Below are 26800 nucleotides of genomic sequence, written 5' to 3'. Positions count from 1 at the left end.
CCTTTCATTCGTAAGACTGAGGCTAGAGCTGCCCTGTACCCCTTTACTGCAGATACAGACATATGCTTTTCTGTTCTGAGATATATCAGGAAGTCTGCTAACTGCTGAATAGTGGTACCGAGTGGAGACAAGTTCCCTCTACGACACCAATCACAGTATGCTGACCACTTTCTTTGGTATACTGTCGCAGATGATTTTCTGATATTTCCTGCCATCTGAGTTGCTGCTTTCTGCGAAAAACCCTCTCGCTCGGAGGAGATACTTGACAGTCTCCATTCGTGAAGCGATAGGGACTTCACCGACTGGTGGTACCTCTCCATGTGCGGCTGACACAGTAGGTTGTTCCATGGGGGTAACTCTCTCGGCACATCTACTAGGAGTTCCAGTAGGTCTGGAAACCACTCTGCTTTCGGCCATAACAGGGCTACCAGGGTCATCTTGAGGTTGACCGCATTACCCTGTTCAGAACCTGACAGATTAAACAAAACGGAGGAAATGCGTACACGTCCAGATTGTCCCAGGGGTGTTGTAGCGCATCTTCTGCTACTGCCTCTGCGACTGGGACTACTGAACAATACACTTCCAACTTTTTGGTTTTTGTGACCTGGTGCGAATAGGTCTATGATCGGTCCTTCCCACAACAGAGCATCCTGTCCACTACCTGTTGGTGCAGGGACCACTCCGTTCCCAGAATCTGAATCTCTGCGACTCAACTTGTCGGCACTATGTTTCTTTTTCCCGGAATATACCTGGCCTGATGTCTACCAGGTTCTCTATAGCCCACTGGTGAAGTTGAACTGTCATCACATGTAACTGCCGAGAAACTAGGCCTCCTTGCTTGTTTTTTATAAGTACTACTGTGGTGTTGTCTGACATCAATACCACTGAGTGTCCCTTTACTCTCTCCCTGATTCCTGTAGAGTTAGAAACGCGCTTTTAACTCCAGCACGTTTATATGGAGTTCTCTGTCCTTGCAACTCCATTTTGCTGACACCATAACTCCTCCATATGGGGCTCCACCCCAGCCTTCTAGTGACGCATCCGAGAACAGCAAGAGGTCTGGAGAGGATTGTTGAAAGGGGACACCCACTGTCAGATTGTCGTCGTTCATCCACCACAGCAAGTCTTTCCTCATTCTGCCGAACAAGGGAATTGCTGTACGGGTGATCTACTATTGGTGACAAAACTCCCTTCATCCTCCATTGTAGGGACCGAAGGTGTTAGCCTTCCTTGTGGTACTAGCTCCCAGGGAGGTTAGGATTTCCCAGTACCACATGCACTGTCTTGCTGCTGTGTCTGTTTTCCCAGAAAGGCATTCACCACCTTGTTTGCATTTCTCTATTCTTTGGTCTGTCGGGAATACTTTGGCTTTGTGTTGTGTCTATAACCATTCCCAGATATTCCAAACGTTGACTTGGATCCAACTGCGACTTTCCTGATTTACCACAATACCTAGGCTGTGAAAAAGCTGCAGGAGGGTCGCCCTGTCCCTGAGTAATTTCTCCCTGGACTTTGCTATCACCAGCCAATCGTCCAGATATCTTATTAGCCTGATCCCCATGAGCATGGCGCCCACATCGACACGAGGGTAAACACTCTTGTAAAAACTTGAGGAGACGTTGTCAATCCGAAGCACAGGACCTTGAATTCGAAAGCTTTCCCTGCAAGGACTGAAGCGGAGAAATTTCCTTGAAGACTGATGGACTGGTAATCTGAAAGTATGCGTCCTTTAGATCGACTGTCCAGCATAGTCTCCGATCCTGACTGCTTGTAGAAACCGAGTTTTTTGGAGTTTCCATCTTGAAACTGGTTTTCCTTATAAACAGATTCAGCGTTGACAGGTCTATTACTGTCCTCCACTCCCCGTGGCTTTGGGTACCAGGAAAATCCTGCTGTAGAAGCCTTTTGACGGACTGCATACTTGTTCCACAGCTCCTTTTTCCATCATCTTCTTCACTTCGTCCTGAAGAATAGTGGCCTTCTGAGATTTGTGGCATAAGCGACGTGGGGTAATGGCTGATCTGTCAGGGGCGGGGTTACCTCGAACGGGATCAAAATACCCGACCTCCTGAGAACATCCACCACCCACTGCTCTGCCCCTCAGTTCCTGCCACACCTTCCTAGTGATTTGCCAGGCAATACCCCCCACTGGTGTGGTCGAGTGATGGGAGGCGCCCATCCTATCTTCTTGAGCCTCTCCCCTCTTCCCCTATTTACCCCTTCCTCTGTTGTTCTATTGTGAAAGGGCCGATGAGTTAGCCTCTTGGGGAAAGAGGGTCTTGTGACTCTATTAGGGATGTTATGTCTCACTGTCTTCTTTCGAGACAATTGCTGTGTCTTCCCTCCAAAGGAGTAGTTTGACTGTTAGACGTTTTCTAACTGCCTGTTGCCACCAACCTATCGTTAGTGTCCACCTCCTTCTATCTATCGCCTCTTCTAGTATGACCTCTGGCAACAGCAGTTGCGATTCCAAGATATCCCCATTCCTCATTGCTAACAGGGAATCCAAATCCACATTGCGGCTTAGTCTAGCCAACGCTGCATCTCTCCTCATTAGCAGGATATTTGCCCAAACATAGGCATTTACGTTTGTCAGGTACGCAATCGCCTTGGAACATGACTGTAGTAATCTAATGAACAATGGTTCATCCACTACTTTTCTTGTTGCTTCCGAGGATGCAATCTTCGCCACTGCTGTTGACCAAAGGTCTAACCAAGAAGCAGCCTGAAAGACAGAAGAAGCTGTTGCTTCTAACGTAGCAGCTCTTGGTACGTCATCGAAGGGCACTCCATTTTAACCTGATCCAAGGTTAATCCAGGCCTTAATCTTACAACATTAGGGTTCATTTGTCTAGACAGCAAAGGGACCTTCGGTGTCGTATAATATTTCCTTTGCTTTATCATTGGAGGGGGAATAAATTTAAATGATCTATTAGATCTTACGGAATTATCCAATTCATACAACACCTTGGTATCCCTTTTTAATCCAAATGCCATGTCAATTCCAGGCGGAAGCATACTGGCCGGTGTTTCTGTCTTCTCCGAAAGGTTATTGAATTGACGAATCAAATCAATCACCTCTGCATACGAGGCCAGAAAAAACTCTTGCTTTTCTCCTTCCTCCGGCTCTAGTGTACCATTCTCCGTCACAAGGGATGTTGTCTCGCCCCTATCTTCTGACAGACGGCCCGGAATTCCATGGCCGCCTGCCCCTACGGCCGCGGTCTCTTTGATCTTTGCTGGCTGCTGTTGGCTCGATCCCGGATAGTCAGCAGGGGAATGAGAACGCCTCACTCTTTCTCTGCTCACGGATCTAGAGTGAGAATCTCGTCTAGATCTCCAAGATGAAGGCTCCCTTAAGACAGATATAACTTCGTCTCTATTAGTTTTGGCATCGTTTATGAGCGTCGGAGAGCTCGGCCTCGACCTTTCATCCAGACGGACACTGCCTTCCACGAACGTATCCGCCGAGGTTGCCAACTCCCTATTTTTCGTACTTTTAATAGGAGCCTTATCGTCCTTTGTACGTATTTTGAACAGCCTTACGGGCGAAACTGGGACCTGCATTCTATCCTCTGCTGCACCTTTCGCCGCCAACGTCGATTTTACCAGCGGTATCGTAGTTTTTGCGATCCGAACTGGCATCACCCATCGGCCGCTAGTCCGTCGGCCGTCGCCTCTCTCACTTGTTCGGATTCTTGCGAACGGCTTCGTCTGCTAACCTTGTGCTTAATAGCCACTGACTTCCCGACCTTCCTGCTGACTTGGATATGGCAGTCTTGGTCCGAAGATGAGGAAGAATTGATTCTTCTCCTCTTCGCCCCGAGGATACCGCCGGAACTCCCGAATCCTCCTCCAACGCTTGACTGGCGCTCGCCGTGACGTTATCGGACTTAGCGATGACGCTGAACTAGAGGAAGAAGACGAAGAAGGCGAATCACACTTTTTCTTTTGTCTCTCTTTATTCATTCTCTCCTCTATATCCTGTAATTTCTACAATACAGTTTGTATTGACGGGTCACAGAAGGCGTAATTACGCATCTGGGCGCACGCGAAAATAGGCCGAGAACAGCACACAGTCTGTGACGTCATCACGCCTGCCACAATCGGTGTGTGACGTAGTATGTTTTGACGTCATCCCTCTCGTAGGGAGAGGACTGAGAGGTTTCTGCTGGCAACCGCACGTTTGCTGCCAAACTACCTCCCACGTTCTGCATCGCTGTAAACACTGAGTTTGATGGCGAAGCCGCGGCATTTAATTCCCATAAATGCAACCCGGGGGATGAGGAACATCCACGCTGCCGGACCCTGCTGGAAACCGTGACGTCATATAATGCGCAAGCAGACCATCCAAGGTTGGTAACGCCTGGTAGGCCTAGCGCTGACCACGTACCATCTAACCTATGCGCTTGAGGAGCAGGAGCCTGGAACAAAGATGGCGGATCTCCCCCCTCTACTTTTGTGGGAACAAAGGAGAGTGCATATTATTCATAAAATTACCCAAGGCCCCTCCTGACGTTTCGATACTGAACCGCTAGGAGAAACCGAAGGGGTATGAGACAAATCAAAAGAGGTTAGGTGGAGAAACATATGGAGCAGCCTGGTTTATTGCCGAATACAAAAGAAGCCGGTAAGGTTTGGTCATCCAAAGATGGCGTCACCACCTTCCTTTTGTATTGGCTTTTCCCATAGAACTTCTTCCACTGTTCCACCGACCAACCGCAACAAACAGAACATGGATTAGTAATCGTACATACGTTTTCCCTGCACCTACTACACGTTGGATGAGGATCCGTCGACACCGAAGTTAGGAACCTAGAACATGGAAAGCCACTGACTCTGGGCATGCTTTTCCTTTGTTTCCTCTTCGAAACGGTAGACGATCCTGATGTTGAGGCAAAATTCTCCATCATACCACTTATACACTCTTTCCTCACACTGAGCACACTCGGAGAAAGAAAAGATAATAAGAAATGAAAAATGAAATGGATAAAGAACGGGCAAACTGAAAAACCGGCTTTAAATCAGATAGACAGTAACACGTCTTATCTTAAAGGCGGTAGGGAAATAACTGGTGGGTCACAGGTAGCCGTGGGCATTCTGGGTATACATGCCCCGTGACCTGGTATAGATGCCAATAGTCCCTGGATCTCACAAGTGTAATTTTAATTCTACCGGTTTCCAGCTTGGCGCTAGTAAATCCTAATGTTAAGACCGAAGGTTTGTTCCGTATATGAACAAATACAAATTACATAAAAAATTTGATTTGTTTCTACATATACAAAGCACTGCATTTTATACTGGAAACTCATTCCTTAAATATGTCATCTCTGTCAGCTGACTGGAAGCTGAACAACACATCTGGCAATGCTGCAATCCTGGTCACAATTGTGAGCAAGGGATGCCATGACTTCTGTAACCTACTACAGTACTCAGTTTAGCATAGGAATAACAGAGCAGGTAGGCACTGGGTATCAGTGAAGTTTGAGAACCTCACTCAAGTAAGGAAAGGTTAAAGGAACCATGTAATCCCTATAAACGATTGCATGTTGGGATTCAGTTATACATAATTGTTAATACATTCTGGGTTCAGAAATAGCTCTACTCTGTGCCCCTCTCCCATCAAAGGGAAGAGCACACCGAGATGCATCTTAAGACAGAGGTCTATGGCTGGATGTTTGAAGATTAGTTACCTGTACCTAGTTTCATCGGAGAGTCCAATCACTACATTCACATCCCGAGACTCACACAAAGCAAAGTACTGGGTGTGATACATGTGTCTGAAAGAAACTGGGATCCACACAAATTGTTCAGTAAGCACAAAGGGACTTGTGGACTGCATTCCTCAGGTAAAATAAAAAGGGTGTCTGTTATTACCAGACACCTGCCCTCATTACTCAGCAAACCAGAAAGTTCTAAACAGCTATGGACAGGCCATGTTCCTTACTTCCTGGGCTCTCACATGAGTAGAGTGGGTGACACCCTCCCTTGAGTAATCATGCTCATTTGAGAACCTCACAAAACCAGAAAGTGTTTTCATGGACACCTTATTATGCTTGCCTGTACTAAGGTATCTCACCTGGGTCACCACCAAAGAATCTCAGAGGAGGGAACCGGGATTTTCAAATCTCTTGTTAAGAACTGACAGGTTTTGAAACTTTGCAACAAACTCAGGAATGAAGGAGAAAGGGAAGGATTCCATTCCTTCCCAGTGCTGGACTAGATGAGAAAGGCCAAGTAAATCCCCAAAAAGCTTTGCAAATAAAGATGGTCTTGAGAGTGAGATCTCAGTCCAAAGGGGTTAAAAGGTGCTCAGGTTAGGCTTCAGAGGATAAGTCACCTCAGCTGAGAGGGAGGACGTAACTCATGAGGAATATAATGATTGAAATTCCTCAAGCATGAAATACTCAACTCAAGAAGACAGATCCAGCCCCTTAGCTTCATGTCTCGGTGGGCATGGCTGTAGTCATATTTTTAATCATCTAGGTTGATGGAGAAACCATGCTGGATCTACTGAGACAACCTTGGTCACGGTTAGTTGCTTTATACCTTGGTAGGCATGGCTGTATCATTAAGCCACTAATTGCCAGGGTGGATGCAAGATATCAGAAGACAATCTCATGCCCATGAGAGAGTGAGTCACAGCTGAAGTGCTGTAGTCAAACTGTTAGGAGACCTTTGGTTGGTAGGCAGGACTATATTTAGTCTGTTAGTTGCCAAGGGGTTATGCAAGAATTATGCTTGTCTATCAGGTTGCTCTGAGAGGTCACCAGAAACAGGTAAAAGTACACACAGGATTCAAGCATCAGCTGATTTTTTCCTGGGATCTGGCCCATTTTTGAAGAGCAAAGATGTGGTTACAGATAAGTCAAACAGGTGTTTGACCAAGGTCTAATGTCAGGTGATGCTTATGACATACAAGCACTCAGCTGGAGGATGCTCCTTGGTTGGCTGTCAAACCTGGCAATTAAAACTGAGTTTGTAGTGAAGCTCAGTGCTTACAATCCAAGTATATATAGTAGCTCATTTCCTGGCAGCTTTAATTGTTTTTGTTTGGTACCAACCTAATTCTCAGGTAAAATCAGGAAGCAAGGCATAACACTAAAGTTTGTCCTTACATATGAACATAGCCTAGTTTCTTGGCCATCAAATTTTATAAACATGGTGAGATTACTACAAAATGACAATTTGTCCAAAATTGCATTTTTCCTAACTATACAAACTGAGGTCCTTTTACAATAGGAGGTACTAGCGGCAGCTGGATAGGTCGTAAGCTTTCGAACAAGGGGTTCGGTAGTTAAACTGCTTGTCGACAGGCGCGCGCGCGCGACTGGTAGGTAAACAAATCACTTTTGCTTTTGGCCCAAGCAAAAACTGCAGAGTGAGGGGTGGCATGAGGTGGGGCTATGTGTAAAAAGGACCTCAGGTTTGTATAGTTAGGAAAAATGCAATTTTGGACAAATTGTCATTTGTTCCGACACGGCATACAAACCTTCGGTTCCTTTTACAATAGGAAGACTCACTTCTTGGTGGGTGGAATCTGAGTCTTTGTGAACAGACTGGTGTTCGCCCAACCTTGGAAGCCTCCCTGGTCGTAAGAGCGAGGGAGGGATCCAAGCCTCTGTCCGATTGATCAGGGGGTGTGCACCGCAGGATCAATGGTCAAGACCTCTGGACCAAAAGTACTAAGAGAGAGGCAAGCGTTATCTCTTCGTACCAGCAAACAAGAACAACGTTTTCCTTATTTGCAAGAGGCAACAACGTTATGGTTTGTCTCTTGTTGGCATCCACTTCCCCCCCCCTTGTATGGAGGGAAGTGGTGGATATTCGCTCCCATCCCTAGTGAAAGGGATTAGGATGGGGCTCTGTCGAGTAGCTCACCGGCATCTCGTCCTTAATCAGCAAGGTGATGACCGTGTCTCTACCCACAGGTAGAGAGGGGGGTAGAAAAAAGATAGGAAGAGAAGCCAGTCACTCTCTCATTCACTTATCTATTCTTACAGTCACACCAGGACTCGATGCTGTTCAGCCTGCTAGGGTCTGGGTTAGCTAGACAACGTTGTTGAGCAGCCACCACGGGTCCTAAGGAAAACGATCCAAGGACCTGTGGGCAATATCCAAAAGGTAGAAGGATCCTTTTTTGGTGCCAGTGGTCTGGTTGTACAGACCCCTGCCTTCAGCCTGCGCCACGGAGAAGTTCTTGTGTAACTCGAGGGGAGTGTACTTCTAGGTCATCTTGGTGCTGACGAAGAGTCTTCAACACTCCGCCTGGGATGTCGAGTTTCTTCAGAAAGCGCGGTCGGGGTAGCGCTTTCACAGGACAAAGCAGCATCTCACTTCGCATCGAAGGCGTTGAAGCCCATTAGGGAGGGGATTGTGAAGGACTCTAACCGATCGTCAGGAACCGAAGGGTTCAGAGTCTTCGCTACGAATTCGGTACGAAATCGAGCGTCACGAATCCCCATCCCCTGGATGCTTGACTTCGCAGGCAAAGTCATGCAATTACCTCAGAGGAAAAGAAGGGAATTGTCGTATGACCTATCCCTCTTCTCGACTTCGGTGATGTCCTGTACCCATACTGGTCTATCCGTCTGCAGCGAAGTTGTTGTTCTCGGTAGTGGATAGGACACCGACACTCAATGGTGGGTGTCGATGGTATGGGTACTGTGACAAGCCGTTAGGACGAAGAAAAGATTGTTATGGAACAACCGAACTAAGTCCACAGCGAAGTTCGTAACAGACTTTGGGCGCTCTGACAGCTGCCTACTGACTGCGTTCGGTAGGAGGCAAGTTGTCCAAGCACCCGAGCAAAGTCACGTGACCTTCGCCTTAACAGGGTTATGCCAAGAGACTAAACAAATAATTTGTTCGTCACCCGATGCCAGAAGGCAAGGGTGATGACTCTCTTAAGGCATGTGCCAAACAGGCGAAAGTCAATTGCCTTCTAGAGACCGAGGTCCTTGATGCAAGATATCTCATAGTATAGTTGATTCTCGGGTAAGAGAAACAACACTATGTGACGTTGAAGACGAAGGTGTACAGAAAATGCAACCTACGTCTTCACAGCTGAACGAGAGAAGGATTCTCAAGATTCTGAACCTGTGCTACAAAGACTGAGAACGCTAACCGCTATTGATGCTGTCCGGCGAGGATCGTAGTTGCAATAAAAGCGGAGCGCTTCCAGTAATGAAGACAGGGAACTACTGCCTGAAGAACTGCTTCTCATGGGCTGAACATTTGGAAGTAGAGCTGTCAGGTCGGAGAGTAGGCGATGTCTTCTGACATATATCTGTTAATTCGGGAGCGAGCAATGAAATTGCACACCTACGAATACGAGATATTTTGAAGACAAACTCAGATGTCTGCAAAAATCATTCGCAATTATCGCAGTGCGATGCAGCGGTTGACTAGTACAGACTTCTGTTACCGTGCGGTAAACAGAAAGATGACAGAGTCCAAGAGATATCTCTGTTGAAAATTCTCGCAATGTCGAAGGCGATGAAATCGAGCGTCACAGCAGTAGATGGTCCTTCATTATTGCGAGAATCCCCGTTAATCAGAGACCTAAGTCCATGATTGTTGGGCAGAGATACGGTTCGGTAGTCAATCCAACCAGGGGAGAGAGAGACGTAACCGACCGTGCATCTCCGAGACCTAGCTGATACTGAGAACCGCTATCAGGCAGTTCAATACGCAGTAGCTCTCGGTGACTCGTCATCCTGAGTTGCCAGGTAATCCATTATTCCACGAAGGAATACGTTCGGCTAGAACCATCGAGCATAAAGAATACGCTCGAGCAATTATATTTAACCGAAACGGATTCGGTAAATACAAAAGCGATTTGTTGTCATGACAATACCAAGTATCTAAAATCGAAACTGATAACTGCTGGGAGGTTGCAGGCAACCCCGAGTTGCAGTTCAATTAAGATACAATTCGTCTCGGTCACAACCGTAGAGTTAACTACGGTATGCGCCTACCCCACGGACAATTCAACCGTTAAAGAATCATGTCCGCGAGGGTAATATACGTAGTATATTTGTAGGTTCTGTACCACGACCTCCATCCTAAATTCTTTTCCCCTCGAGGAATGAGAATAAGGATTGGAGATCGACCGCCTTCGTTCTCTTATTCAAGAGAGTGAAGGAGAAGTCTTTCCAAAGGAAAGCTTCAATGGTGAACAGAATACCGAAGACGATAGTTCAAGCCAAACTGGAAGTTCCCGTCCGTTCTTCTCTATTCCAGGTTAAGCGCCTACTGTGAGATACTCTCTTTCAGCAGCGGTCTCTTCCAAATGCTAGAAATTACAGGAATTCGAGCATAAGCGAGGTTCCCGATTATCGTGTAACAATTATCGGGGATTACTCGCTCACTTTGGACCGTGTCTCGCCTGAGTGTTTGGAGATCGTAAAAAAACTCGAACACTCTGAGTGCGCTAGAGGAAATTCCGTAGAATTCTAAGCACTCTGCGAAACCCCCCACCGAATTCGTCAGACGATATCGGCTGGTGGTCCTCTCGATTACCGTAGAAACTCGAGAAAGGGGCAGGATCCCTCCTCAATGACCGGGGCTTACGTCAGGTAGGACCCGAAGGTCCCCCCGGTGTAGCGCAGCCCCTAACGTGGGATCTTACAGAGAAATCTCTGTAGGATCCCTCCCCTTTACCCTCGTAGCCGTAAGGAGAGAGGGAATGGGGGAGGAATTGGATACTGGCTCGCCTTCCCAGCGGATCTAGCAGTTGGAGAAGAAAAGGAGCAGCCATCGCCTTACGGCGATGGCCTCTCAGAGCCTGGGAAACGTATCGTCAGGAGAGAAAAACGTTTTCCCGAGGAGGGTTACGAACTCATACTGTAGGTAGGTAGTGTCTGCCGCCACTGTGAACGTCGTCTGGGTGGGGCTGATCGACACCTGACAGTAGAGAGCCGATACCGCTCCGACTCATTCCAGTCCTCGTCGAGGTCGAAACCTCAGGAGGACCGAAGGGGTATTTAAATACGGCTGTCCGAAGACACGTATAAACGCCTCTGTCGCAGTAGAGGAGGTGAAGTAGCTTGTTCGACCGTCCAGAACTGAGAGAGCCTTCTTGTCCGGAGACGAGAGACTACCTGGTTCAACACAGTCGGCAAGCTCCGATCGCGGCCGACCCACCGTCGATTTGGGTTCCCTCTCGGGCCCCAAAACGACTCGAGCCGAGACGTGGCTCTGCTGGTGGGAGCGGCGATCCTTCCCCGAGGTCATTGTGCTGACGAATCAGCGCCGTAACCTCGGCAAAGTTCCTCTGGATCTCGGAAGTCACAGCATCTTGCAGAGTGGGACCGTTAAGCCCTTCGAAAAAGAGCATATTCCGAGAACCTTCCATCCTAAGAAGGGGGAACAGCGACAGCCCTCTCGGTCTTGTTCCCCATCCACTTGCGCATACGCCCTGGCCGTCCAAGAACCGTGCCTGGCACGTAGGGCGTTGTGGTGGGATCATGAGGGGCGCACCCCTCAACGATCACTCCTCAATACCTCGCTCCTCCCGGTGTCAACCCGAGGTGGTTGAAGGTACGGGAGAGGCAGACCTGACGCTCCCACCTCGTTGCTCGCTGGCAGAACCAGCAGGCTTGGAGGGCTGCAGGCGATCGTCAACCCGCGGTGGCGATCGAGCTGCAGGCCTGGTCGAACCGTCTCGCTGTGGAGAACGGCTGGACTGAGCACAGCGGCCCCGATCTCGAGTGTCAGAAGAGCTGGTGCTGGTTGCCGTACCCGGTCGCTTTCTGTCGAGAGCGACGGTTAGGCGACCTGCAGGCTCCACTGTCACAGTGAGACCGGTGCTTGTCCTCACGGCACGTCACGTCGCTGGTTCCAGCCGTGGCTGGCACCGGCGAACGGGAGGACCTCTTCCCAGCCTCAGCCCGTGGTCGGTCGTGGACCGTCACGTCCCCGGGTAGCCAGCTGTTCGCCGCGAGAGTGAGAGCTGGTCTGGTGAGAGTCGCATGAGCGGCTGTCACCAGTCTTCCGCCCCGTGCCGTGAACCATGACGCTGAGCGGACTCAGAGGTCTGGTTCCTGGCTGCACGGTCGCTGGTAAGGCGACCGTACACTCGGTACCTCCCGCGAACGAGAGGCCGAGACGGACCCTGATGCAGTGGCAGAACCACTGACACCAGGCGAGGGAGTACCGTTGTTAGCCGGTACCCCTCTGGTCCCCGTAGTCTTCTTCCTTGCGGAAGAAGAGACGGGCCCCGCTCCCGAAGGAGCAGGAGGACCAGCGGAAGGAACCCTCCCGTCCCACCGAGGTTGAGACGGGGTCCCGAGAAGCTCCGAGGGAGACTTCTTAGGAGGGAGGGAGGCAACCTTCTTCTTCCTCGGCTGTGAAGCCTTAGAAGTCGAAGGGGAAGAGGCGGCAGCCGACGACGATGAAGAAGATGAAGACGACGACGACGACACCTTCCTCCTCTTCTTCGTCAGCTTCCTCAGGACAGACGTAAGATCTGCTATCCAGGGCGGAGCCGGGGTCTGCTGGTAGCGAAGCCACAGGGCCCGGACGCACCTGTACAGACAGACCAAAGTCTGGGGTAGTACCCACACGAACAGGACGACATCAGCAGGTATGGGCATCTCAGGAACAGCAGGCACAGCCAGCACAGCATCGGTAGGGACAGCCAACGCAGCAACGGCAGGGACAGCCAGCGCAGCAACGGCAGGGAACATGCCAGCGTAAGCGAAAGCTGGCATTGGACAGTCAGCCCAGAATCGGCAGGTACGGCAGGCAGCACCGGAAACACAGGAAGTGGAGCAGCAGCCAGCAACATCCTGGTACCGGCGGCAGGTCCAGGGGCCGAGCTCTAGGGCAGCGGAAGTGTGGTCGCTGCAGCGCGGCAACCACGAGCGGCGGCGGCACGCCCCCCTCTCGGTACGGCGAACGGCACTTCACAGCGGCTGTAGGCAAGATGTTACCACGTGAGGCGAGTACACCAGGTGAGGAGGGACGTCGTCACCTGGTTGCGTGGTCACCACTCCATGGGTGACCGCAGTAGGCCCAGACATAGAACCGCAGCCCCTGGACACTAGCACGCCCTGCAAATGGAAGGACGCCCATACCTCACCAAGGTCCACCCTCGTGGCAGTAGCACCTGCGGAAATAACAGTAGTAGCGATTATTAGTGGGGGGGAAGTCCCCTCGCGCGGGGGGGTGAGCCCTCTCCGAACGAGTGGAAGACCCCTAATACAATTGTACATCGGGCACCGAGCGCCCTCCCCCGCGCGGGGGGCGACGGATCGGGCGAGGAGAAGAACGCCGATAACCTCCCCCCCCCCACCCCCCCCCCCAAGGGGAAGGGCCATCTGTGGGAGCTGAGCGGGGGGGGGGGGGTTCTCGTTCCCCACCCCCGCACAGTACCATGTACCCAACAACAATATAAGAGCCCGAGAGCAATCGTGCCATCGGCCCGAATGCAAGGGCATAAGGATCAATTCCCTGACTGAGCGGAACTTGAACCAAATAAATATTGATGCAATCAAAAATAAGGAATAAAATGAAAATGCATCTTGCATTACGATTCACTTCACAATGAATAAGGGCTCGGATCGAGCGCATTTGCGCCCTCGGTACCGAGCGCAAGGGTGAAAGGATCCATTCCTTACCTTTATGGATCAAGGTTTCTGGAAACCTTGATCCATAATGAATTGATGCAATCAAAAAATATATGAAAATGAAAAGACTACTGCGCTTTGCGATTTCACTTCATACAAATAAAAAGGAAAAATGGGAAGGATCAATTCCCGGGAATAGCGGAAACATTGATCCCAGTAAACAATGCAATCTCAATAAAAAATGAAAATGAAAAAGAACTGCACTTGCGATTTCACTTCATTCAAAAATAAAAAGGGGGAAGGATCAATTTCCGGGTAAGCTCGGACACTGATCCAAAATGAGTATTGCTACAATCAAAATAATATATGAAAATGAAAAGAATACTGTGCTTGCGATTCCACTTCCATACTGAATAAGTTTCCGTGCCGAGCGCATTCGTTCGGCAACGGGCATACAGGTCAAAAAAATATAAATGAAAAGAGCACTTACTTACGATTTTCATCTACACATTTCCAACCCAATCTACGCTCGGAGCGAGCGCTCCCGCCCTCGGCACCGAGCATACACAATACGAGGATCATTTCTGGGAAAATGAATTCCCGCACTTACGCCCTTCAGTCCCGGCACTCGGGTAATCGGAGGGCGTGGTGAAACAAGATCCTTTAATTCACAATTGAATTCAATGAAATGATGTACTTACAATTCAGTTTCACTAGATAAAAATAGAAAAACGAAAACACAATCATGCGAAAGCAAACGACGATGATCGAAGCGGGCAGAGAGCGATGATACACGTCCACACGCCAGCAGGCCGAAAGCAAAAGTGATTTGTTTACCTACCAGTCGCGCGCGCGCGCCTGTCGGACAAGCAGTTAACTACCGAACCCCTTGTTCGAAAGCTTACGACCTATCCAGCTGCCGCTAGTACCTTCCTATTGTAAAAGGACCGAAGGTTTGTATGCCGTGTCGGAACAAATATACCATACCTTAAATTAGCTCTTCCACAAATGAAGAACAATAAATTATTCAATCTTTATCAATAAAATTGAAAGTCTACCAACAAATGCACCTATACTAATACTTACATACCTCCCAGAAGTAGCAGAAAGTATAAGATAAAAAGTGTGGTCATCCTTCTGTCTTTACATCAGTTTAAATGACTACAAGTTACACATCCAGCTTGTGCTTTTACAATCTCCATTCTGTAAAAAAGAGAAAAAGAGAACTAATTTAAAAACTGCCAATTCATTTTCTAGTAAAATTTGTCTTCAGGTGCTAAAGTTTTTTTTCTTTTTTAAACAATGGCATAACTATAAAATCAGCTGTATAATTAAAAAAAAAACACCAAAGAAAAACCTTTCATATGACATACACTAAGCATGCACAAATACTTAAGCACAATTCTATGCATATGGCTTGTGTAGATTATGCCAGTTCCTGTTCTATGTTGTACAGTGCTAGTGCTATAGTTCATGGTATTAGTATACATGGTAGTTTTCAATGTCTCACATGCTTAAAATGATACAGACGTGTAAATAATAACTGTATTACATATTTTACTAATCTCTTGACAACATTTTATGACAATAATCCTACAAATTAAAAAATTTAAAGTACTGTACTTTTAAACAGTCTTTGGTATACAAACCAGGGCCTTTTTGTAGAAATACAGTCAACCATCGCTATTCACAGTCTCGCAATTCGTGGTCACCTATTCGGGGATTTCTCCGGGGACCATAGACCAAGCACATTATTCACAGAAAATTTGCCTATTTGGGGTATTTTTAATCAAGAAATATTCACTAATTACTGTACTTTAATATAATTTTCATGACTAAATGCACTTTCTGTGATAGGGCTATATAATACTCAGGTATAATAATTTTTAGAGGGTTTTTTGTGTATTTGAACTATCAAAATAGGCAATTCTAAGCATTTTTCAAGGGGTTTAAAGTATTCACAGATTTTAGCTATTCACGGACCCCAAAGTCTGAAGAAGTGGAAGAACCCCAAGAAAGACAGCCACTAACATTTAGTTATGCCTGCACAGTCGCGACATGCAAAAATGAATGTTAATGTGAACAACCTACACAGTTTTCCTTGCCTGCACAGGTAGCCTGAGCAAATAGCTCATCTCAATCGATGAGCCTCAGGTCAAAGCTTCTGCTCATGCTCACTTCAACGTCAATGTGGGGAGGCAAATTTTTTGGCTCAGTTTGCTTCCCGTCCCTGGACAGATATATGTGCCAGTCAGAAACAGTGTTAATGTGATTAAATTTAAAAGTGTTACCTAAATTAATGATGTATCAGATTTCAATGTTGTTTAATAATTGATACTGTTGTTTTGAAATTTTTCCACCGGAAAAATATTGTGTATAATGTAGGCTGAATGTGGCATCCTCATTTCTGAATGTCTTGTAAGTTTCATTGAAATCTATATGAACAAGACTTTGCTTGGGCAAGTAAAATTCAATGGCTACTGTAGGAGATTAAGCCTATGTATATTTTTTGTGGTTATAAACTAAGGTATAGTATACGTTTGCAAATAAGTTAAGTGAGAAGAGGTATTCAATATGGGGAAATAATGTAAAACAAGCAAAGCCCTATGATGCACCTATACAACATATATGTAATCCAGTTTTTAAATGAGAACAATATAGTATTCTACTTTCTGATAAAAAAAACTATATTTGACTACCTATGTATGGTAATTCACTGCTCACATCCCATGTAAGACAGTTTTGAAAAGAACTCAGACTAATCAACACATGAATAAAACAATGGAACAGTATAGTAAACTAAGGATGTTCACCTGTAACACATAAGAAAGTCATTCTCTAAATGAAAATAAATCAGTATTAAGCAAGGTTAACCTGCACAGACCGACTGTGCAGGCATAACAGTGCAGGTTTAACTGAATGACAGTGGTGGCCTTTAGAAGCCATACTTCAGGATCAGGTTAGATAAGGCAAGATCTAGCTAGCATCCAAAGCGCGGTTAGGTTAGTACAACCATGAAACTATTTATACCCAAGGTTTTTAATTTATAAAGTCACTCCTATCCAAAATAAACCTGGTTGCACTATGGGAAAAAAAAGATCGAAGTCATTGGAATCACATAGGGTAGGCTAAATGACTAAGCAGCAACACAGCAGCCACCAATCCTGGAACGCAGCCACCTTCCTGAAAAAGTACTTGAATCTGAGCCTCGAGCATCAGTCAAGTGCTTTCTCCTATATTATGAAATAACGGCACTGGTAATTCATGTACTTATTCGGGAAGCGGCCGCGTTCTCAGAGAGGTGGCCGCTATGGCCGCCGTTCGGTCATTTGCCCTAGGTGGGTAGGGCCTAGCTAGTAAAAAATTTAAATAAAATATTTTACATTGTTGAAAAAAGTAGCCTATTTACCACCTAGGCTAAGCGATAGAATAGTTTGTCCGGAGCTTTTGAAGAATAGCGGTCCCATACGATCCTGGGACCTTTATCCTTCAAAAGGATAAAACTGGGGTCCGTATTGTTAAAAAGGTATTTAGTGAAGAACAACCGCCGAGGAAAACAAGTAACATGATAGGTTGTCAGTGGTGAACAAACCTAAAGATAAGCAAACAGTACCAATGTTATATTCATAGGGGAGCGACTATACATATCCGCGGACGATCGATTTGTGTGTGCTGTCAGTAAGGCCATGGCGGAATGGCGCTTCGCTCCTTATCCACATATTTAAAGATTCTTGGCAAGCACGGCATGTTCCGGCAAGCGGTAATGTTGCGCTGCACGCGCTAGCCACAGGGGTTACAGTAAGGACGTGGCGGAACTACGGGAGCTCCGACCGACGTGTCCGTGGATCTGTATTCTTCAAAAGGCCCAAACTGGGACCCCTATTCTTCAAAAGGCCCACTGGGACCCCTATTCTTCAAAAGGGTTTTATGGGACCGCTATTCTTCAAAAGCTCCGTTTGTCCCAATTAGGTATTTAAAGTCAGGTTTACAACTACCTAACTTGATAGGTTTAGCCCATGTGCCTGAGATACCTACGTCAAAGGTAGAGGGATCTTGGATAGGCTACACCAATTTCAATGGTTTAGCTTGATCTTGGGTCCTTACCTAGTAAACCACAAGCTCATTTGGACATAAAGACAATGAGCTGGAGTTGATAATAAGGACCCGAAGAGCACAAATTACCCCATCAAAATGACCAACCTTCTATCAACATGAAGCAAGATAGCGAGCGATAACTTAAAAATTGAAAGATGTTTATGTATTAGTATTATTGTGTGTACATTCTGTAACGGCTCTCTGACGCGTCCTAACTTTTGTGACTAGGAGTTTTTGCAATCGTTTGCTTTTGATCTGCAGTTTTACGTTATATATATATATATATATATATATATCTATATATATTATATAATATATATATATATATATATATATATATATTATATATATAAACTACTATTTTTTTTAATTTCCAGTCTCTTCCTTGCACAGTTTTAGTTACAACAATGTTAGTTATGTTAATTATGTTCTGAGTTTTCATGATAAGACTGTCGAAAATATTGCATTTATCTTTATTGCAACGAAAGATGGAAGGTGTAAGACTGTGTGCCGAGTGTGTGCTAGATCTTAATTTTCTTTGCCATATAAATGAATTTTTATATCTTATGAAGATATTATATTATCGTTGAGCTGTGGAGTATTTTAAGTATATATTGCCCAGTTTTTTTCTAGTGACCGCCATAGATATCTATGGCTTCCACCAAGGGCTTTCGGGGGTAATTTGACTTATACTTATGTTCAGGCGTTCGGTTCCTATTTACTGAACAAACTGTAGTGCACATGACATTATCTGAAGTAAAGGAACATGTACAAGTTGTGCCGCTGAAAGAGACTTGTTTCTCTGAAATCACCAGTAAGTTGTTTCTAAGTGACAAACTGAGACACGAGCATTCGTAAGCTGTAGGATATATTATTAAAAGAAAATACCAACAGCAAGAACCGAAGTGTGTTTATTTTTCCAAGTAAGATTAGCTCCAACAGATGAACATCCAAACGTTTTCAACTAATTTCTAAAGCTTAGCTGTCGTTATACAAACATTATCTAATTAGCTCTTCATAACATCATCTACTGCATTAACTCGAATACTTGTGGCAGAAAATTCTGTTTATCAGATTTATCATCATGGCAGCTTAAACTAGGAAATGTAAATCCATCTACAAAGATCCTAATGGTTTTTTTTTTTCATTTACCCTTTTAAAGAGTAAGTCTACTAAGGTCCTTTTCGGTAAGATGTTACTGTCAACCATTATTGTATTTTGGACTTGAGAATGTAATTTCACTATGCTTTAAGTGTGAATTGAACATTTTTTACGTTCGTTTAGCAAATTATCTACCAATCATGCCTAACCTAACCTAGGGTACCTAGTAGTTACCTAAGTGCATGATATCAGTTGAAGGCATTCCATAAACTTAGCTTAAATTGAATGAGAAGTGTCGATGGGATTAAGGTCCTTGTATATTAAGTCGTGCTGCATCCCCTCCCCACAACGCAACCTAAAAACTCCAATTTCCCAATATCTTTCTCAAATGTAGGATGTAAGGGTGCCGTCACTACCTATAAAATTACACATTTAGTAAGGAAATAATGTCAGAAACATTCAAAGCTCATATTAACAGATAGGGAAATTATATTTCCAAGTCCAAAATGCAATAATGTTCCGAAGTAAAATAATGCCTCATTTTCTCCCAAACTCGATATATTTTGTTTTTAACGGCCATAATTTCCCGATAAGCGTAATCCTACTATATAAAACGCAAAGAGCATCCTTAATCGCCCACCACATCTGCGTATTAACTGTCTACTGGGACTCCTTTATCGTTGGCCTCTCCTGTAACGAGCTTTGAAGAATACTTTATTAGTATGTTACGTCCATATATTAGGGACGTGCCATTTTGACCTTCCCTATATTACCATAACGTCAATGAGTGTACGTACTTCTAAAGTTGGCGAAAAACTGACCTCGACACTTAGTTTCTGATTACCTCTATGCTAAAGGAGAGCAATTGGTTACTTGCAGCCACGCGTCAGAAATGGATGTCCCAAGCATTTATTTTGGTACAAAAGTGGAGACTTGCTTATACCAGTCTACGCGCAAATTGGGCACTCTTTATTACCAGCCCCAGGGGGATGAACGTAATTATATGATTAAACGACGGCAAATAAAAACTTGATTAAAAGACGGTAAATATCATAAACAGAATCCAAACACAAAATCATAAATAAATGGCGGTAAAAATTTTGGTTGGCGACTAGACAGAACCAGGCCGTGGTTGAGGTCTTCAGTATTTTACCTTCATTGTACCCACAATGCATCAGTCGATATCCGCTTCCGCTGTAGGCTGTGGTATTTATAAACCTAATTCATTAGGGTCTCACATTATTTTCTTAAATTGCTATTTGCTTTTACTGCGCAGGATAGAAAAAGTTATTCCTTGAACAGTGACACATGCCACAGCGAGCTGTGTAAGTTGCAGATGTTGTATGAAAGGTTAATACGTAAGACAAGTAAAAGTGGGCCAATGGCTGTCGTCAGATAAAATAGCTATGAAAATGCAATGCAAGTTTGTATTTGTCACTTCATGGCGACAGATTATACATATAGTAATATTCAGGGAGAGCTCTTCAACAATTCCCAAGAGAGACAACGATTACAAATAAAAGTGCTCATCCTGCCATGCACTACTAACTAACTACTGGTAAGTGATCCACTGTCATTCAGGTTGGTAGCCCATAGACTAGGCCTAATGAATTCTTTTACAGCAGTCAAGAATTTTGCCATTTCCGCTATTTCAACAATTTAAACAAAAATGGTCACACCAACCGGATATTGTATCTAGTGTGGAGCACTAATGTTAGAACTATTTTTCAAAACAGTGTAGGTCCCTACCCCCTATGCAGGTCGGTTGCCAGTTAGTCATGTTGTTCAAATCTCACTGGAAACTGTTTTTACTTTTTATTCAACATTCAAAATAAAGACTTTACTGGCACATTTAAGAGCCATTAAATTGTGATACAATATACATAAATTTTTCAGTCAAGGTAGGAAATAATTTCGTTACGTTCCGTTACTCTTTTTATGGTGTTGCAGGCAAGGAATCGTAGGCTACTGAAAAAGATTTGCTTCATAGGGGGGACAACTACTAATGTCGAGCGGACTCCTTGTGACTTTCGACCCCCCACATCTCATAAATGGAACATAATTTCGAAGATTATCGGTTCTTGTACTTCTTACTTCACCATCAGTCGAGAACTAGGCTATAAATTAATCAGAAATCGACAGATTTAAGCACGTATAAGAGAGTCCGAAATATTTTTTCTTCTTCTTTTTCGTGGTCAGGTAATTTTCGTTACCTGGTCGTGTTGTGGATCCGAGATCGAGTCCAGGATTAATCCTGATCGAGTCTTGGCTGAGCATCAGATTGCACTTTATTTGTTTATTTAGATCTAGGCTTAGTGGTGACAAGCTTTTCCTAAATGTGAAGAAATGGAGAATTTAAAAGGGGGATTGTGGCTGATAAATACTGCTTAAGGCAACACGTTTCACAGTGACACTTCTAACCGCGTACTTTACAGTGAGAGTGAATTATGAAGTTTCCTGAACCAATTTTTCTTGGATTTTACCACATCTTTGTCAGACCGAATTTCTATTCAAGACTGTTAGTTTTTCACCGATCACCAAATGACCTTCAGTACATTTTTTTTCTTAAAATAATTTTTTTTCTTAAAATCATTTATTTTCTCTGTAGGATGATAAAACTCACAGAGAATATGCGTTATTATAGTGCTAATAAAGCCTGATAAATTCATTAGCCTGTCTTGATTAGTGTATTTTTGGCAAATATTTTTACGATCGGCACCCCTCCAAAGTGGAGCCTACCCTTAAAATACATTTCCTGATCCTGCCACTGAACTACATATTGCTCAAAACGCCTCCTGCCTATATCTAGGGATGAAAACATTAGCACGCTAGATGATCGAGGAATTACGTTCTATTTTTGCTGGATCCGTGGTCTCCCGAACGGAAGTCTGCAGCCTTCCTGGATATTAAGATTTTAGAAAAATCTCTTCATGATGGCTTCAGTTTCTCTCATGGCTCGGGCCGTAGTTTGAAGATAAATAAATTCTTCTTTAATCTCTTTGCTATGCGCACCTTTAACTTAAACCTCTAGAACGAGTGCGTGGCTGCGTGCAATTTATTGTGCTGAGTATCAGCATCCTCATTCTGGTGAGGTGTCACGATATCACAGTGACCATTACAAGAGGTCTATTATTTTTTGTGCCCCAAGAACTGGAACAGACGTCCTACATTGTTAAGCATGATTATAATCAAGTTTGTTGCAAGTTTTCATTATAGAAGTTTCAATATGAAAAAAATGGTATAACAACAACTATTTTTTCAGGCACAGGAGGAGGAGTAATCTACATTTGCTGGATGGGTCTATTGCTTCATTGAATTTGAGTCCGACCATTTTTTTCCTTCTTTCATTCGTCACAAAATAGTGCCACTCAATATCATTTGCTAAGGCTGCTAAATTGGCAGAGTCCCCCTCTGCCTGGGATCCGTGGCAGGCCAACCTGCCTCCCCGCTGACCTGGGGCCCCTGGTAGGCCAAACCGCCTCCCCACCATCCCAGGATCCCTGACGGGCCAACCTGCCACCCCGGCATCCCAGGAATCCTGGCAGGGGAACCCGTCTCCCTGCTGTCCCGGGACCCCTGGTGGGCCAACTTGCTTTACTGGGACCCCTCGTTGGCCAACCCACCTCCCTGCTGTTCCAGGAGCCCTGAAAGGCCAACCTGCCATTCAGGGACCCTAGCGGGCCAACCTGCCATCCAGGGATCCCTAGCGGGCAAACCCCGCTATCCTGGAACCCCTGGTGGGTCTCCCCACCATCCTGGTACCCTTGGTGAGCCCCTCTCATCCTGGTACTCCTGGCAGGCATCCTGGCCATCCTGGACCCATGGTGGGCCTGACCCACTGTCCCCAGGACACTTGGCAGGCCTGCCCCACTGTCCCCAGAACCTGTGGAGGGCCTGCCCTGCCATAAACGGGACCCCTGGTGGGCTTGCCCTGTTGTGCCCGGGACCCCTGGCGGACCTGCCCCGCCATGCCTGGGACCCCTGGTGAGCCTGCCCTTCTGTGCCCAGGACCCCTGGCGGGCCTGCCCCGCCGTCCCAGGGACCTGTAGCGACCCTGCCCCTCTGTCCCCGGGACTAGTGGCGGGCCTGCCCCGCCGTTACAGGGACCTGTGGTGGGCCTGCCCCTCTGTGCCTGGGGCCCCTGGCATGCCTGCCACGCCATCCCCGGGGCCCATGGGGGCCTGCCCAGCCGTCCCTGGGACCACTGGGGGCCTACCCTGCTGTCCCTGGACAGTGGCGCGCCTGCAGCGCCATCCCTGGGACCCCTGGCAGGCCTACCCCGCTGTCCCCAGGACCCCTGGGGGGCCTGCCCCGCCGTCCCTGGACCATAGAGGGCCTGCCCTGCCATAAACGGGACCCCTGGTGGGTCTGCCCTGCTGTGCCCCAGGACCCCTGGTGAGCCTACCTTGCCGTCCCAGGGACCTGTGACGGGCGCCTGCCCCTCCGTCCCTGGGACCCCTGGCGGGCCTGCCCCTCCGTCCCTGAGACCCCTGGCGGGCCTTGTCCCAGGCATGGGCATGTGCCTGGGACCCTTGGCGGGCCTGCCCCACCATGCCGAGAACCCCTGGCGAGCATGCCCCGCCGTCCCAGGGACCCCTGGCGGGCCTGCCCCTCCGCGTCCGGGACCCCTGGCGAGCCTGCCCCGCCATCCCGGGGACACCTTGTGGGGGGCTTGCCCTGCTGTCCCTGGGACCACTGGGAAGGGCCAGTCCCGCCGTCCCTGGGACCCGTGGCAGGCCTACCCCACTGTCTCCGGGTCCCCTGGCATGCCTTCCCCGGAACCCATGGGGGCCTGCCCCACCATCCCTGGGACCCCTGGGGGTTGCCTCGCTGTCCCTGGCACCCCCGGGGAGAGCCTGCCCCACCGTCCATAGGACCCCTGAGGTGGGCTTGCCCCACTGTCCCTGGGACCCCTGGGGAGGGCCTGCCCCACCGTCCCCGGTACCCGTGGTGGGCCTACCCCACTGTCCTGGGGGCCCTGGCATGCCTGCCCCTCCATCCCCGTGACCTGTGGGGGCCTGCTTCGCCATCTTTGGAACCCCTGGGGGACCTGCCCGGCTGTCCACGGGCTGGGGCTGCCCCCCCTGTCCCTAGATAGTGACGGGCCTGCCCTGCCGTCCCTTGACCATGACGGGCCTGTCCTGCTGTGCCCAGGACCCGTGGTGGGCCTGCCCCACCATCCCCGGGGCCCATGGGGCTTGTCCCGCCGTCCCTGGGACCGGTGGCGGGCCTGCCCCACCTTCCCCAGGACCCATGGCAGGCCTGCCCTGCCATCCTTGGGAGCCCTTGGGGTTCCTGCCCACCCCTGTCCCTGGGGTGCCTTCCCTGCGACCTTTGGTGGGCCTTCCTTTCATACTCGCGACCTGTAGCAAGGCCTTCGCCGCCGTCCCCGGGACTCTTGGGGTCCTGCCCCGCTGTCCCCAAAACCCTGGGGGCGCCTGCCCCTCCGTCCCCGGGGTCCCCAGGCGCACCTACCCTTCCATCCTCCGGACCCCTGGGGGGGCCGGCTTCGCCATCCCTGGGACCCCTGGGGGGCCTGCCCTGCCATCTCTGGCCCTTGGCGGGCCTGCCTTGCCGTCCCCGGGACCTGTGGCAGGCCTGTCCTGTCTTCCCCGGTGCCACTGTCGGGCCTGCTCTGCCGTGCCTGGGACCCGTAGGTGGCCTGCCCCACCATCCCCAGGACCCCTTGTGGGCCTGTCCCACCGTCCCTGAGACCCCGGTGGGCCCTGCCCTGCCATCCCTGGGACCCCTGGAAAGAGAGAGAGAGAGAGAGAGAGAGCGCATCTTTTGGCGATGCTTCTATTCACTCAACAGCTCACCTTAGCTTTAGGTCGGGAATATGCCACTGATTTCCCAGATTGTTCCGGGTGGTCCCACAAATCCTTTGGTTGTCCTGGGCTTCTGGATTCTCGTGATTTTCCAAGGATTTTCTGGAGTTCTGCCTCTTTTGGGGGGCTTCCAGGAATGAATAAAACGATTAGAAAATATTTTACCATATTTATTCCCCTACTTGCTTAATATGTACAATAATTAACAAAGAGGTTCTTCAGGTCCAAGACCAATTTATCCCCGCTCCTCGCAGCTTTAAATCCTCGTCTTCCAGCTGGTCGTTCCTTTCACTCTGGGCACCGACCTTCTTTTCCAGTGACTTGTGGTGACGATTTCGTTCCTCCAGCAGGGAAGTCTTGAGTTCCGCCATGGTAAGTTCACACTGGAGTTGACACTTTTCCTTCCAGAGCTCTTCCACTTCCTTCTGCAGGAGCTGGAACCTGAGCTCAACCTCTTTCAATTGGGATTGGCGCTGCTTGGTCGCGTCGTTTCATTCCTGCATGAGCCTCGCCATCCGTGATGCTTCTTCAGTCTTGAACTGTAGGTTCTTTCTTCTTCTGTCGTAGGAGTTTCTTATGCCTCTGAACCTGCCAGTTTGCCTTCTCATATAGTGCATCGTTTCTCTGCCCAATTTTTTTTGCATTGTCCTTCAGTTGCTGATTTTCTTTTGTGAACTTGAGGGTCCTGTCTTCCAGCTGTTCTTTCTCCCTCTTCTTCTTAATCTTTCTCCTTCTTCAGAAACAACATTTCAGCTTCGAGTGAGTGAGCCCTGTCTTGCCAGGCCTGCTGTTAGTTGACCTCATGAGTGATGTGTTCTTCCCTCTCCCCCGCCTTATGCATCTCTCCATAGAAGTCGAGCCTCTGCTGCAACTGAAGCTTTATCTTGTCTAAGTTCATCCCCTGTTTTCTCTGGAACTGGATTATGTCTCGCATGGCCACAATTCTCTCCTTCAGTTCCTTTTCGTTGCTTGGTTCTGCCGCCATACCATAACACATTTTCGGCTTCACCAGTGACTATACCCCTATAACAAACAAGGTGACAATTCCTGCGGTAGATTTCTCTCCGTATTTCGTAGATCTGGACCACAACGTCCCAACAACAGCTGCTGCCAAGGCCAGGTAAGGCCACATTTTCTTCAAACTGGAATCCATATCTGAAGTATGTTACATGCAGAGGGAATACAGGAATACCCAGTTCTTATTTAAATGCCTCTCTCTCGATTTTTCATTGATGTTCTATATTTCACGAGAGATATTTCGATTTGTCAAAATATATCGGGAAAGATTTTGAAAGAATTGATAATTGCCGAAATTCTCTCTTTCCCTCAGGTCTTAAATTCTTTATTTTTTCCTTCATTTGCGTTTAAGGCTTTGTAGTGATAAGCGTATTCTTAGTGTGTTAAGGGATATAAGTTTAAAAAGAGAGAAAGAATGTGAGATTGTATTTTAGTGTTTATTGGTATATTTATGTATATGAAATTACTCCGTTTGGAATAGGAAATCTTATGTGTGTTCCAGAACCTTTTTCCGCGTGTAATGCCTTCAATTGAGGCTTTTTGTAATATAATTCTGTCCATCTACACACACGCGCGCACACATGCACACACACACACACACACACACACACACACATATATATATATATATATATATATATATATATATATATATATATATATATATATATATATATATAAAGATATATGCCATGAGGGAAAATAAACAACATAGTATCCGCGAGACCTTTCGATGTTCAAACGTCCTTTACTGCTAAGTAAAGGACGTTTGAACGTCGAAAAGGTCTCGCGAATGCTCCGTTGTTTATTTTCCCTCGTGGCATTTATCTTTATTTATGGATTTATCGCGTTCCTAACGTTCGTGATTCAGTTATACATACCTATATATATATATATATATATAATTTATATATATATATATATATATATATATATATATATATATATATATATATACACATCATCATCACCATCATCATCAGCCGTTGCTAGTCCAATGAAGGACAAAGGCCTCAGACATCACGTCTGTTTATGGTCTTTCTATGCCAGGGATGCCCAACCTTCGGCCCTTAGTGATGCTCAGTGCAGCCCTCAGAGCAATATAAGAATAGTGCTGTCTTTTCAAAAGTGAAGCTAGTAAAATGGAAACTTAGATCTAGGCTTACTGATGAACACCTTCACCAA

General features: G+C 47.0%; 1 protein-coding gene across 1 annotated transcript in view; it reads right to left on the bottom strand.

Annotated features, from left to right (window-relative positions):
* The window catches only part of LOC135200760 (iduronate 2-sulfatase-like), a 70102-nt gene extending 52402 nt beyond the window's left edge, over nt 1–17700 (bottom strand). The window contains 3 exon segments of the mRNA XM_064229376.1: nt 14665–14777; nt 15666–15804; nt 17679–17700. Of these exon segments, the coding sequence (XP_064085446.1) occupies nt 14665–14707 (43 nt within the window). The 5' untranslated portion in view covers nt 14708–14777; nt 15666–15804; nt 17679–17700.
* Nucleotides 17701–26800: the final 9100 nt, after the last annotated feature.

Source organism: Macrobrachium nipponense, chromosome 27 (assembly GCF_015104395.2).
Source record: "Macrobrachium nipponense isolate FS-2020 chromosome 27, ASM1510439v2, whole genome shotgun sequence".
Taxonomy (NCBI): domain Eukaryota; kingdom Metazoa; phylum Arthropoda; class Malacostraca; order Decapoda; family Palaemonidae; genus Macrobrachium; species Macrobrachium nipponense.
The sequence above is the reverse complement of the archived record's forward strand: the minus strand, read 5'-3'. Positions and strand labels throughout refer to the sequence as shown.